General features: G+C 38.7%; 1 protein-coding gene across 2 annotated transcripts in view; it reads left to right on the forward strand.

Annotated features, from left to right (window-relative positions):
• Window positions 1–297: 297 nt before the first annotated feature.
• Window positions 298–12,629, forward strand: part of tnn (tenascin N) — a 29,272-nt gene continuing 16,940 nt past the window's right edge. For both annotated transcript variants that reach the window (XM_026313519.1, XM_026313518.1), the window contains exons 1-8: window positions 298–524; window positions 6,073–6,267; window positions 6,501–6,701; window positions 7,026–7,400; window positions 9,727–9,860; window positions 9,984–10,113; window positions 11,503–11,685; window positions 12,432–12,521. In XM_026313519.1, coding sequence (XP_026169304.1) covers window positions 6,075–6,267; window positions 6,501–6,701; window positions 7,026–7,400; window positions 9,727–9,860; window positions 9,984–10,113; window positions 11,503–11,685; window positions 12,432–12,521 — 1,306 coding nt within the window. In that variant the 5' untranslated portion in view covers window positions 298–524; window positions 6,073–6,074. The remainder of the gene's footprint in view (window positions 525–6,072; window positions 6,268–6,500; window positions 6,702–7,025; window positions 7,401–9,726; window positions 9,861–9,983; window positions 10,114–11,502; window positions 11,686–12,431; window positions 12,522–12,629) is intronic.

The raw sequence follows: 12,629 nt of genomic DNA on the forward strand, positions 1-12,629 counted from the left end.
ATTCCAGGAAATGTCCTTAACACAGTCTGCAGACATTGCTGGATCCAGATTAAATCTAATCTTGTCTTAAATCTGTCTTGTCGAGCCGCTGTGTTTAGGATCCTACTCCTTCTGCTTAAGAGCATAATAGCAGAAGGAGAAAAAGTGGCGAAACTGTTGAGATGAATAAGCAAAGAAAGAGGCATGTTCAGGTAGAGAGTGATTAACTCATGGAAAAGTAGTAAATGCTGCCTATGATCTCTCCTCCTACTACTTCTCCTACTCTCTTTTCTTTCATTCACATGAGGAGAAGACAAGAGGAAACACTCCCAAACTAACTGGCCATTGGCCTATAGGCACAGGGGAGATATTTTAACATTTGAGGGAGGGAGGGAGGTAGAGCAAAAGTCACTGGCAGTGTATAGGTCTTCAAACCACTGCCCTGTCAACAGGTGGCAAAGGAGAAGCTTGGTGGGTGGCATTCAGTTCTTGAGAGAAAAGAGAAAGAAGGTAGAGGAGCAGAAAGTTAAAGAAAGCCTTCAACGGTAAGACAACTTTTTAATTCTGTGATTGAAACTTAGAATTGCTATGTCTGCTCACCATTTGTCCAATACCCTGCAGGTGTGTGATGGTTTTACAAGTTTGTTTTCAGAGTTAAATTAATAGGTTAAATAAATTTACAATGATGTTAGAGAAAATTATTTATTTTAGTAATCTTTTTTTTTCCTGTCTATCGCAATGCCATTTTTCATACAAGTTCAGCCTCAGGTCTTTTTCAGCTTTTCTTTCTCTCTGGTCAATTTTCTCTGTCCTCTCTGTTCTCTGTCCATCTAACTCCCTTAGTTAGCTTTTCATCACTTTCTCCATTTCTCCTTTTCACTTTGCATTTTTGTAGATATATTTTGCACTAGATGGCCAGGACTCAGAAGTCTTAAGTTCTTCATTCATACTACTCTTTACTGTCAATTACGTAACAGGTTTAGCTTGACACCTGGGATTTATCAAGTATCCTAGGACTGAAGTTGTGCTTATGACTGGCGGCACTTTGTGGTGCAGATGTAATGAAATAAGTGATTGACACACTGTTTTATGAACATTTGGTGCATGCTTTGGAAGCATTGGTTATTGTTTTCTTAGATTATTGGCATGAAGTAATGACAGCATTCTGAAATTTGGATTCAAGAAGTTCAAAAATCAATATTCAATATTTAGCAATCATCAGACATTACTATATAAATGAGCAATTATTTTCCCATTTGAACAGGTGTGACAGCTATTTGTGTCTGCAGAAGTGTATTAGTTCCAGTTAACAGCCATATTACAGTTCAGATAATATTATTATATTGTCTGTTAATAGAGCTGCAAGTGCTATTTTTCCTCTGTGATAATAACATAAATATTTATAACAGCAACGTGCTGGGGTGATATTCTCACAGGGCTGTTGATCCACAAGATTTACCTTTAACGCCACTGTGCTGGCTCAGGGAATACCCAGAAGCCCTTGTAAAATGAGCTACAGATGTGGGCCCTCAGCCATGCAAAATGATAGAGGGATTAAGACAGACAGAGAGAAAGAGAGACCCCCAGCCTTGAGTGGGTGGCTTAGAAAAAGTGCTTGGCATGACTGCTTTCAGGGAAACCTTGCAACTCCAGTTATAGAGTTTTTTTTTTTTCATTTACCTTCACTGTTTGAAAATGACTCCCAGGCATGTGAGGGCAACTGAAAACACTTTTTTAAAATTTTAAAACTGTATCTCTTTCTAGAATTTGTTTTTTTAATGCATGGGTTGTCTTATTTTACTTTCTTTTTGGTCGGTCAGGTTTAATCTGACAGCCCGTTTAAGGGGTAAGGAGCCTCTGTGGTTCTGATGAAACAAGGTCCTTATCAAGGTCTCCCTGTGGTCTGGAAGGCAGCAGGAGGGAGACAGAATCATGTAGATACGAGTTCTGCTCTCAGTCAGTAATTGCTTTCAGCTTTGTTTCTCATATAGTTTCTCCCCCTGCAAGCGGCTGCGAAAAGAAGGAGAAGAGGAAGGGAAAAGATTGTCCACCAACACTGTAAAGTTTGCAACCGCACATAAAGGCATGACCTTGCTGCTTCTTTTGCTCAGCCCTCTCTCCATTTCATACTCATTCTTGTTGGTTTGGTCCAATGAGATTTGTCTTGAGTTGAAATCTGGCAAAACAGTTGGCCTTTTGTCTGAGGCTTAATGGCTCTCTAGAGAAGATAGGGCGAATGTGCACTCACTTCTTTTTCTACTGCCTCTCTCTGTATTCCTAATTTGAGTTATTTTCTACAACAGTTTGCCTTTGACTTGTGGTCTGTTTTCCCCTCTCTCTTGTTCTCTCAGACAAAGTTTTTAAAGTTTCTCTCAGACATTCACAGCTTTCAAAGCTCAGAAAGTTATAAGGAAATGGTTTGAAACACACACACACACACACACACTCACACACACACACAACAACCCTTCAGCGCTTGTCAAGGAGCCTACAGTTAGAGGTGTCTGTGGATTCAGACAGTATTGTTTTTAGGATATTAAATTGCTTTTGTTACTTTTGAAGCCAATCTCCCTAGCCTCTATAAGCTATAAATGACAGGTTTCACACACATATTCTACATCTTCAAGAGTCCCACATACTTCTCCTTCTCATATAAAAGAATGAACACACATTTTACAGGACCATTGACTCCTTTGACATAGAGGGGTTGTAGTCAGGAAGGAATTTTTACCTGCATTTATAGACATGTTGAATTTTACTTTGGACAGTTTGAAAGCCAGGCTGAAATGCTATCTGAATGGGTGTGTTTTGAGTGAGAGTATCCACCAGACTGGAGCCATTCTTTTTATTTTTCCTGCTTTATCCTGCAGTGTTATGCATATTGAATTGGAGTGACTGATGACAAATGCTTTCAGATTACGAATATACAAGGTGCTGAAGACAAATCAGGGTTCAACATCTTTATGTTACCGAGCCATCAAATATTCATTACAGCGGGTCTGTTTTCACAGTTATTGAACAAAACCTTGACTCCTCTGTTTTCTGTCATGACAGCCACTTACATTCAGTATTTCATTCCTTGCTACCCTGCTTGTCATGTCACTGTCCAACCACCATCTGCTCCGTTCATCCTTTACATAATTACTATCTGAAAACATCAATACAAGTTGCCTGTACAAGACTGCACATGGACGATTAGTTTTTCTATAGCTGTACACAGCTATATATATATACATTTATATGACCCCTTTATCCATCCACTGATCTCACCCACCCATTCATTTTTAATCATTTGATTAAAAATCTTATTTCTCATCCATTTATTCATTTATTATTGTCTTTCAACCTTCTGTTTTTCCCTTTTTCTGTCCAACCATTCCTTTACCTGGTCATCCATCATCCATCTATCTTTTCAGCAGTCCATCATAAATGTGACTGCCCCACTTTCCTCTTTTCATTATTCCCTCTTTCTGTCTTTCTTTCCTGCACTGGGACATTCTTAGCCGTCAGTATCGGCCCTGCTTGGAAAATCACAGTGCTACCTCCTCCAAGAAAAATACAAAAAAGGGTCTGAAAACAGCAGGCATCAAATAAAATCTTGACAGGGCGCTATAAACATGCTTGTTAAGCATCTCTGTGTGCCAGTGCTAACTGCCATTCTGGAGGGGTGTAGGATACTGTCTTTAATGTGACTAACAGCTTGGCTGTCACTGATTCACATACACTTCCCATCATTCCCTCTCTCACCTATTCAGTCTCTCTCACTCACTTTATCTCTCTTTGGTTTTTCTTTCCCATACATACCACTTGTCTGTATCCATCTCTTCCTCTTAATGTCTTTTTTACTTTTTTTGGGGGGGGGGGTTTATCCTCCAAAGTCTTGGTCATTGATGTAAAACATCCACTAAAATCTAAGTTTTGGCCACCACTTACGTTCAAAAAAGCTATTTCCCAGTGAAGTCATAGCTTGGATTTCTTGCACTGGCACCACTCTCCAACCTCAAGCTTTTCACCACCAGCAATCAAGTAGGCAGCTGAAATAACCAAACAAGGTTAAGTATATTGAGTTTGGACTAGTTTGAAACAGGTCTCGGAAATTGCATGTCTATTTGTCTCCCAAAAAAGGGCTTGCACACTTTGAGTCACAGAATTACATGACTTACATCCGCCGTGAATAATAAGAGCGTTTCAGTTTATTTCAGTTTACAGAAAATAAATTGTATCCAATTTAGTAAGTGCAGTAGCTTTCCACCTGACCTCTTGAAAATATGAATGACCTTTCCTTACCACTCAAAAGGTCAGGTGATTTGCTTACCCAGGATCCCTGCTCATGATCTCTGTTAATGTGATAATGGTATCATGGTAGCTGGAAGATTGGCAGACTTTTAGGTCCACTTGTTGACATTTTAAGGTTCTTGCCAATGCTCACATCATACCCAATGGGATTTTAAGGATCTGTTTCTCCTTCATTTTTTAACTTTTCCATCTGTTTTAGTTGGATATGAAGTGTTTTCATTTGGTCAGTTTCTCCTCATCAAAGTTGTGCCTAGTTAGTAAATAATTAATAAATCTAAATACATTTCCAAAATCACCTAAATACAAATAGTAAATTCAGATTCTACAGTTTCACATCTGGCTAAAACATTGACATTATAAAGAGCTCTTCCATTATCACAGTGCTAATAGGGATTACACTTTCTTGTTTCTGTCTTCTGTGGGTAGTATATGGAGTATTGTAACAACTTTGGGATTTTTGCAGTGCATGCATGTTCCACAGAATAATCCTGTATCATTTCAAATAAGTCCAGCATATTTATTTAAGCTAATGTATGCAGTTTTCCACTTGTCAAGCATCGCACATGTTATTACTGCGCTTTCAATCACTATTAGAGGTTTTGTGTTTCCAAAGGGCACACACTCAGGAGACTTAGAGCAAAATTTCCTTCTGCTGCTATTTAAACTTTTACAACAGAAAGTTAAATTCAGCCCAAAGTCCAAAAGACCTAGTGAAGGTTAAATCAGGCATACTATTTTCAAAGCATGTAATTTGACTTTCCAGGGAAGCCGCTGTAGGGTTTTAAGTTCACATGACATCACTGTCATAAGACACATTGACATCATCACTGAGGACAAGTTTCTGCACTCCTTTGAAACTTTGATGTGCCTGACCGAGCACAATTTATGGTTATGAAAAAAAAGGATCTCTGGCAAAGTGATGACTGCTCACTTTCTTCTACCACCCTGTAGAATGAGGGCATAAGACACACAACAGTAATTCAGGTTTAATCCTGAGATTATAAATAGAAATCCACCCAGCTGAATTCAATGTAACTTACAGTTGTGCTTTTAAATTTACATACCCCTGGCACAATCATAATGACAACTATGAATGCTAAAGATACCATATGCCCACTTTCCTTATAAAGAAAGGTTTTCTGTTTGATAATTTCTGTCTGTTAAAAAAATGGCCACTATTTCTCAAATGCTAAGGGTATGTAAATCTGAGCACAAATTCATGTATCTTCAGGACTGTATTTCTGTCTTCAGTTTGCTATAAAACTTTGACTGGTACATACAAATGTAGCTTTACCACAGGAAACTCAGGCCTATTGCCCTACACAGTGCTGAATACCTGGATCTGGTGTGTTCAGTCAATTTGAATTTGGACGATCCCACTTCACTTTATCTCCCCCAACTCCACCCTCATCTGAGATGTTTTTTACAGCTCCCGATTGATTGAACACACCAGATCCAGGTAATCAGCAGTGTGTATGGGGCAGGGATGGCTGGAAAACAAGCAGGACAATGGCCCACAAGGACAGCATACTCTCATTTGCTATCCAAATTTTAAAAAAAAAACAAAAAAAAAAAAACATGTATCTCAGACAAAATTCCTAATGGTCTTTTTAATCATATATTAATGTCTGTTGTGAAACTACCATTCTGTTTTCTCAAATCATCCTCTGATTAGCAGTCATCATTTTGTGTTTCATGTATGAACTGAATGTCTGTCTTGCTTCCAAAAAAAAAAAAAAAAAAAAGTGTGAAGTTCAGAAAAAAATACTAATTATCACCTCTCATCATGTCCCCTAGCCATGACCACTAGAATCCTGCCGAGGTCTCTGTGCCTGCTGGCTCTACTCTGCACCGTCTCACACTTCAGCTCCGCCGACAACCCAGACCCCCCAGCCCCAGAGCAGGGAGTCACCTTCAGCCATGTGTATAAAATTGACATCCCAGGGAGCTCAAGTTGTAAACTAGGGCCCCTGCCAACCCAGGATGAAGCAGGTCATAAACACAAATTAAAATCAGACAGAGAAACAATACCACTGAGAATAATTACAGAGTAAAGCAGGTTATGAGTGAAATATGTATGCATTATTTATGTGCCCATCACTCCGATGTACACTGGTAGATAAATTACTTTTTTTTGTGTGTGTGAAAGATAAAACAAATGAATTAATATTGTGCTTAAACCTACTGCATGAATGTGTGTAAATTTGATTATTAATATGCTGTAGGTCTGCAGACAGAGACCACTACAGACGGAGACAACGACATCATCTTCAGACACAACATCAGGCTGCAAACACCCAAGTGTGACTGTGAGGAGTCTGAAAGCTTTAAGTCTTTGTTGTACAGAGTCAATGGGCTGGAAGAAGAAGTTAACTACCTGAAGTCCCAGTGTGCTCAGGGATGCTGTGGACAAGGTGGTACTGCAGGTAAAGCTCTGCCCCAATCTTAATGTATTTGGAAAACTGTGTGTGGAAGGCAACTCCTGACCCAGAATTCATAGGGTGAGAGAGTAGAAGTTGCTGCACTAGGGAGGAAGCTGCAGAAGTATTACATTTTACACCCTGACAACAGTGAAGCTACAAAAGGATTAGATTTTACACCCAATGAATTTTCCATGAGTTATTCATAGTATTCATACTAGAGCAACATAATCAGTAAAGAGTGAGTGAAGAGTTTTTTCACATAATTCTAGTATAAACTGTGTCTGCCACCTAATCTATCAACACCTTTGCACTTGTTTTTTTCTGTAGGTGTGGACATGAGCTGTAGTGGCCATGGTACCTACAAACATGATACATGCAGCTGCCTGTGTAATCCTGGATGGGAAGGCCCAGATTGCTCAGTGTCCTCCTGCCCTGATGACTGCAATGACAACGGTCGATGCTTGGATGGGAAATGTGTCTGCCATCAGGGCTACACAGGAGATGACTGCAGCCAAACGATTTGTCCAGACAACTGCAATGACAAAGGACACTGCGTGGATGGGAAATGTGTGTGTTTCCCACACTTCAGTGGGGAGAACTGCAGCATCCATAAGTGCCCTAACGACTGTGTTGGTAACGGCCAATGTGTGAATGGTCAGTGTATCTGTGATGAAGGCTTTTATGGAGAAGACTGTTCATTAGGTAAGTTATTAAAATTCTTCAGAGCAAAGATTGATGGATTTTTTAATAATAACTGTCTCTGTTCCCTTCACTATATCCTACTATCACCATGATTTCATTGAAATGAAGTGATTTCAGGCTTTGATTCTGCTGGAGTTCAACATCAACAGTGGCACCATGTTAGAGGAAAAGAAGGAAGGAAGGGAAAGTAGGAGGTTAGGAAATAATAATAATACAGTGTGTTGATTTAATGTGTTAGTAATAACAGTGGTAATAAGCAGCAGGAGAAGAAGCGCTTTAAAGCAAAGCAGTCAGGACATTCTTTGTTTTATGTGGCTACTTGCCATGTCAGCCCCTCAATGATGGATGTCAGTCTGCTCCCTGGGTGATGATGGAAACATGACTCTTGAAGTGTGGCTTTCGATAGACATCCAGCATAGGTCCATATACAATTTCATTCCATGCAACTGATATTAATATAGCTTCAGTGTTATTTTTTAACCCCACTATCAAAAGCAGCAGCCATATGGTTTACAGAAACAGCAGTGCTCCAACAATGAAAATATTTTTGTAGCCTGAACTCTCCAGGTTATTATTAAAAAAAGAACTTTCAGCAGTCACATCTAATCAGGTAATCTGGAAATGATAGCAAGTGTGATTATTACAAGTGAACATAGTAACTTCTTTAGAGCTGTATGAAAACAATACAAGCACTTGGGGCTTTGCTTGTGGCTTCTGTCTTTCTTTTGTAGACACATTCAAAGAGATTGTGTTGAACATAATGTATCTTTCAATTTTGCCCTCAACTGAAAACCTTATTCCGACACGTCTTCAAGTTTATCTGCCCTCTCTTCATAAGTGAATTGAAAGTGAATTTCAATAAATGAATTATTTTTAAATTATGAATGGATTTGAAATGTATAAAAAAAAAATAGTAACAGAGCATGACAGAACAAAGAAAAAGAATCTGACTGAATTCCCATTTCATTTTTGCCTGAATAGCATTAACACTGATATATCCAGGCATATTTTCCTTTTTCAAATGGTATTTCACTCATTTTCAATCAGAGACAACACAAACCATAATTGTTTCATGGTTTTCCAAATCTAAATATGTTAATATATTCATCCCAGCTATTCTGAAATATTATTCCATTACTTTTGACAGTCATACCTGGAGTAGCAACACAGTGCATATGAACTGCTACAGGATGTAAAAGGGCTGCCATATTTCAGGGAAAACATTAGGTTTTCTGACTGTGTCTTGTGAAGCATCATCTGAGTTTAATGTAAATTCTTTCCTTGCCAAAGTTATGGCAGACACTTTCACCATCCATTTCACATGTTTCACCTTGAATTATCCTAACATTTGTGTACTTTGCAATACATCTCTAAATCTACCACCAGCTACCATTTATTTCCCCCATTTGAAAAGTTCTTCTTGTTTGTGAAAAACCTCACTCCCCAACACTGCTGACTTGCTGTCTTCTGTCTCTTGGCTTCTCTTATATTATTGTACGCCACCAAGGTTAGATACCTTCCTTTTTGCCCCGTTACCATATTTTTTTCATCTCCTCCACTGAGGCACTTTGGCCTTGTGTAACCACTGAAAAGCAATATTTTTGCCCAATTATTTCCATCTCAGATTTAGCAAGAAACCTCAGTGTTCAGAATAGAGCATTGTTCTTGTCTGGTTCATGATCCTCTCATGCAGTGTATGAGCGACAGCAGGAAAGAGACAAGAAAGGGCTGTGAAAGTGAGAAAGGTTAAAGAAGTTTAAATAACTGTTGTTTTTCCTTACCTTCCTTGCAGCCATTGTTTCTGTCTGTTAATTATTACCCATAAAAGTTCAATACTTGAGTTCACCAAACTATCACAATGAACAAGTCTGTATTAAGTCTATTCTGATTCTTAAACAATTGATGTACCTCATGTACTCTCACATGTCCCGTCCTTATAACAGAAATGTAATCAATGGACAATAGATCTAGCAAATACAAGAGTTTTTCAATCAGATTTTTTTTAGATTATTTAAATAGCCTATCATTTTAGCATAGACCTTCACTGTAAAAATTATCCTACTTAATAAAAACTGATTATAAGCCAATAGCTCAGCACCTGTCTTCGTATTTTAATTGCTAAATCCAAACTGGGTCATAGAAATACAAAGTCACTTTTTTGTTATGGTACAGGTGAGAAAGATAGACTGGCAGGGAGAGAGTAGAATTCAATTAATGTGATAAAATATTATATTGAATTGTACAGCCTCTATTAAACTCTATTTATATATGTCTACATTTGTTTTTGTTTTTTTGTTTTTTTAATTAATTATTTTGTATTGCTCAGTCTTCAGCCCTCAGGGTCTGCAGCTAGTCCAGGTAACTGACGTCTCTCTTCTGGTTGAGTGGGAGTCTGTTCGTGGGGCAGAATATTACATTTTGACATATCATCCCAAAGACAATAAGAGTGCCCTGGAGCAGGTATGCTTTTTTTGTTGTTGTTGTTATATCAGTAGATATATCAAATAAAGGATGTAGCACAGAACCACATTTTTAATAACCATTTTTAAAACATCTTTGTTTGAACCATCCCCTGTGTCCAAGGTTCGGATTCCCAACACAGAGAACTCCTACCTCATCACAGGCCTGAATCCTGGGGTCACTTACATCGTCAAAGTATATGCTGTCATCAAAGAAATCCAAAGTGAAGCTGACAAGATTGAAGCCACCACAGGTGAGCAAAGACACACTAAATCAGACTTCATCACAGATGTGGAAGAAGAAAGAGAATATTAGACATGATTGGTGGGCATACGTGAAACAGACATCGATGCTGACTTTGATTGTAATGTGTGGTTAGCCATGGAAAGGCTCACAGAGCATGGCATTCCTATGTGGGCATGAGAAACCATGCCATCATCTGGTTTATGGATGTGTGAGTACACAGCATGAGGCAGACATTTTCACTGGTCACATAGTTTTCAACTTTAAACAAGGATCTACTTCAAAAGATTATCTAAGTTTAGATTTTTCTTTTACCCTTAGAAAAACAAAATAGCTTGTTTTATCTTGATGGCCATATGCTTTAAATCTTAACATCCCATCTGGCTATGATCATATTCAAAATGGTACACTTCTGCACATGCATTTACATAAAGGCCCTAATGCAACCAATGGTCCTACCATTTAGCTCTTACCCACAGTTTTGCACATTCATGAGTAAGGGTATCCCACTTCTCTTTAGGATTAAAGAGAAAGCCTACAAAGACCTTTAAACTGAGGATTTTCAGAGGCAGACTCACAGATGAATGGTATGAGATTAACTACAACCATAGTTATTGGCCATACCTCAGACAGAGCTTAAACAAATCCATCAATGTCCCTAAGTGTTAAAAGACATCTACTTTTTCATTGCATTTATCTTATCTGACTATATGATGACTATAGCTCATGCAAGACAAATCACAGCTCAAGATAACGTAAGAATCAAAACTTCCGACATCAACATGTTGCATCTCTTCACCTGACCACAGTCGTTAACCACTCATGGCTCACTAAGGCTTTTGAAGGGCTGTCCCACTTTATAGGGGAATGTTTTAACCCATCCATCCATCCATCCATCCATCCATCCATCCATCCATCCATCCATCATCTATACCCACTTATTTCTATTTGGGGTCACAGGGATCTGCTGGAGCCTATCCCAGCTCTCTTTGGGTGAAAGGCAGGGGTCCACCCTGGACAGGTCACCAGTCCATCACAGGGCCACATAGAGACAAACAACCTCACACACTCACACTCACTCCTATGGGCAATTTAGAGTCACCAATCAACCTGACATACATGTTTTTGGACTGTATTATTATCTTACCTATGTAATAATATCACATGTCAACTGAGTTTGAATTTGTTTTTAAGACTGGCACACATTCAGCTCTTGCCTTATCAGTTTTTAGCATTAATAATGAGCACTTTTCGTGACATCTTTGTCACATTGTTATTCGTATGAGGATTTATAATAGGACAAAATATGAATATTTGTATGTGATATCTCCCTCATGATCCAATTGATTCCTGTTACACCCAGTTTTACCCTGCTGTCCAACACTCGTACCCTTCCCAGATGTTTCGGCTCTTAATGATATCCGAGTTCTGGACCGGACCGAAGTTTCTATTCGGGTGGATTGGAAGAACCCACCAGCTAAGGTGGATCACTTCAAGCTCACACACACTGATCCGGCAGGACAGGAGGAAGAGCTGAATGTGCAGATGAGTCAAGAGACGCGCACCAAATATACTATTGTGGGTAAGTTTTGGACAGAGAACCAACTAGTTTACACCGACACAGCATGATTACCTAAAATGTGATGTCTCTGAGTAGATCTTTGAACTTAAATTTTGAATTAGTCTCGGAAGTTGACTAACTACTGTCATGTTTGGTAAATCTTGTACGTCCACATTAAACTGCAGATGTTGAGAAGATAACATTAAATGAATAAATCAGTGGTTCCCCACCATTTTCCACTTGTGAAGCCTTAAAAACAAACAATGTCTACTTGAAAAGCTTCATCAGAGATATGGTCTCAGAGTGGACTCATGTTGTAACCAAAGACTGAATTTCCCTCTAGGATTGTTTCATTTGAAGGCTTTGCAGCCTGATAATGTACATACAGATAGTCTGGCATAATAGAAGTATTGTTTTTATTTCTTGCCCTTTAAATTATCTTGTTACCCCTTAGATGTATTTTGCAACTTCTTGGAGGGTCCCAGCCCCTAGAATTGGAACCACTGGTATAATAGTAGTTGAGGCAGATGGGTGCACAACCTGAGCCTGTTAGTCTTAAAGCCAGTTTTTCCTTTCTGACTGTTGACAAGGGATTTGTTTATACAACTGTAATGTCTTGACTTTAGTATGTAAAGTGAGAATATAAGTGCCATGATGATTTTTCATTGTGATTTGGTGCTATTTAAAGAAATTTAATTGAAACTGAAGTGCTGGAGTTAATTACATCTTTGTCTTTGTTGAGCTCAAACAAAGGTGTCTTTTTGCAGGTCTGTATCCAGGAACAGAGTATCTGATCTCAGTTCAGGCTGTTAAAGGAAACACTGGAGGAAAATCTTCCTCTGTCACTGGTGAAACAGGTGAGTTGCATTTATGTGCCATTTAACCTAACATGGCTCTGTGCTACTTAGTTATTATCAAGAAGCAAAAAATGGGCCCAATTTTCCTGAAACAGATTTTCATAAGAC

The sequence above is a fragment of the Mastacembelus armatus genome, chromosome 17, assembly GCF_900324485.2.
Source record: "Mastacembelus armatus chromosome 17, fMasArm1.2, whole genome shotgun sequence".
Lineage (NCBI taxonomy): Eukaryota > Metazoa > Chordata > Actinopteri > Synbranchiformes > Mastacembelidae > Mastacembelus > Mastacembelus armatus.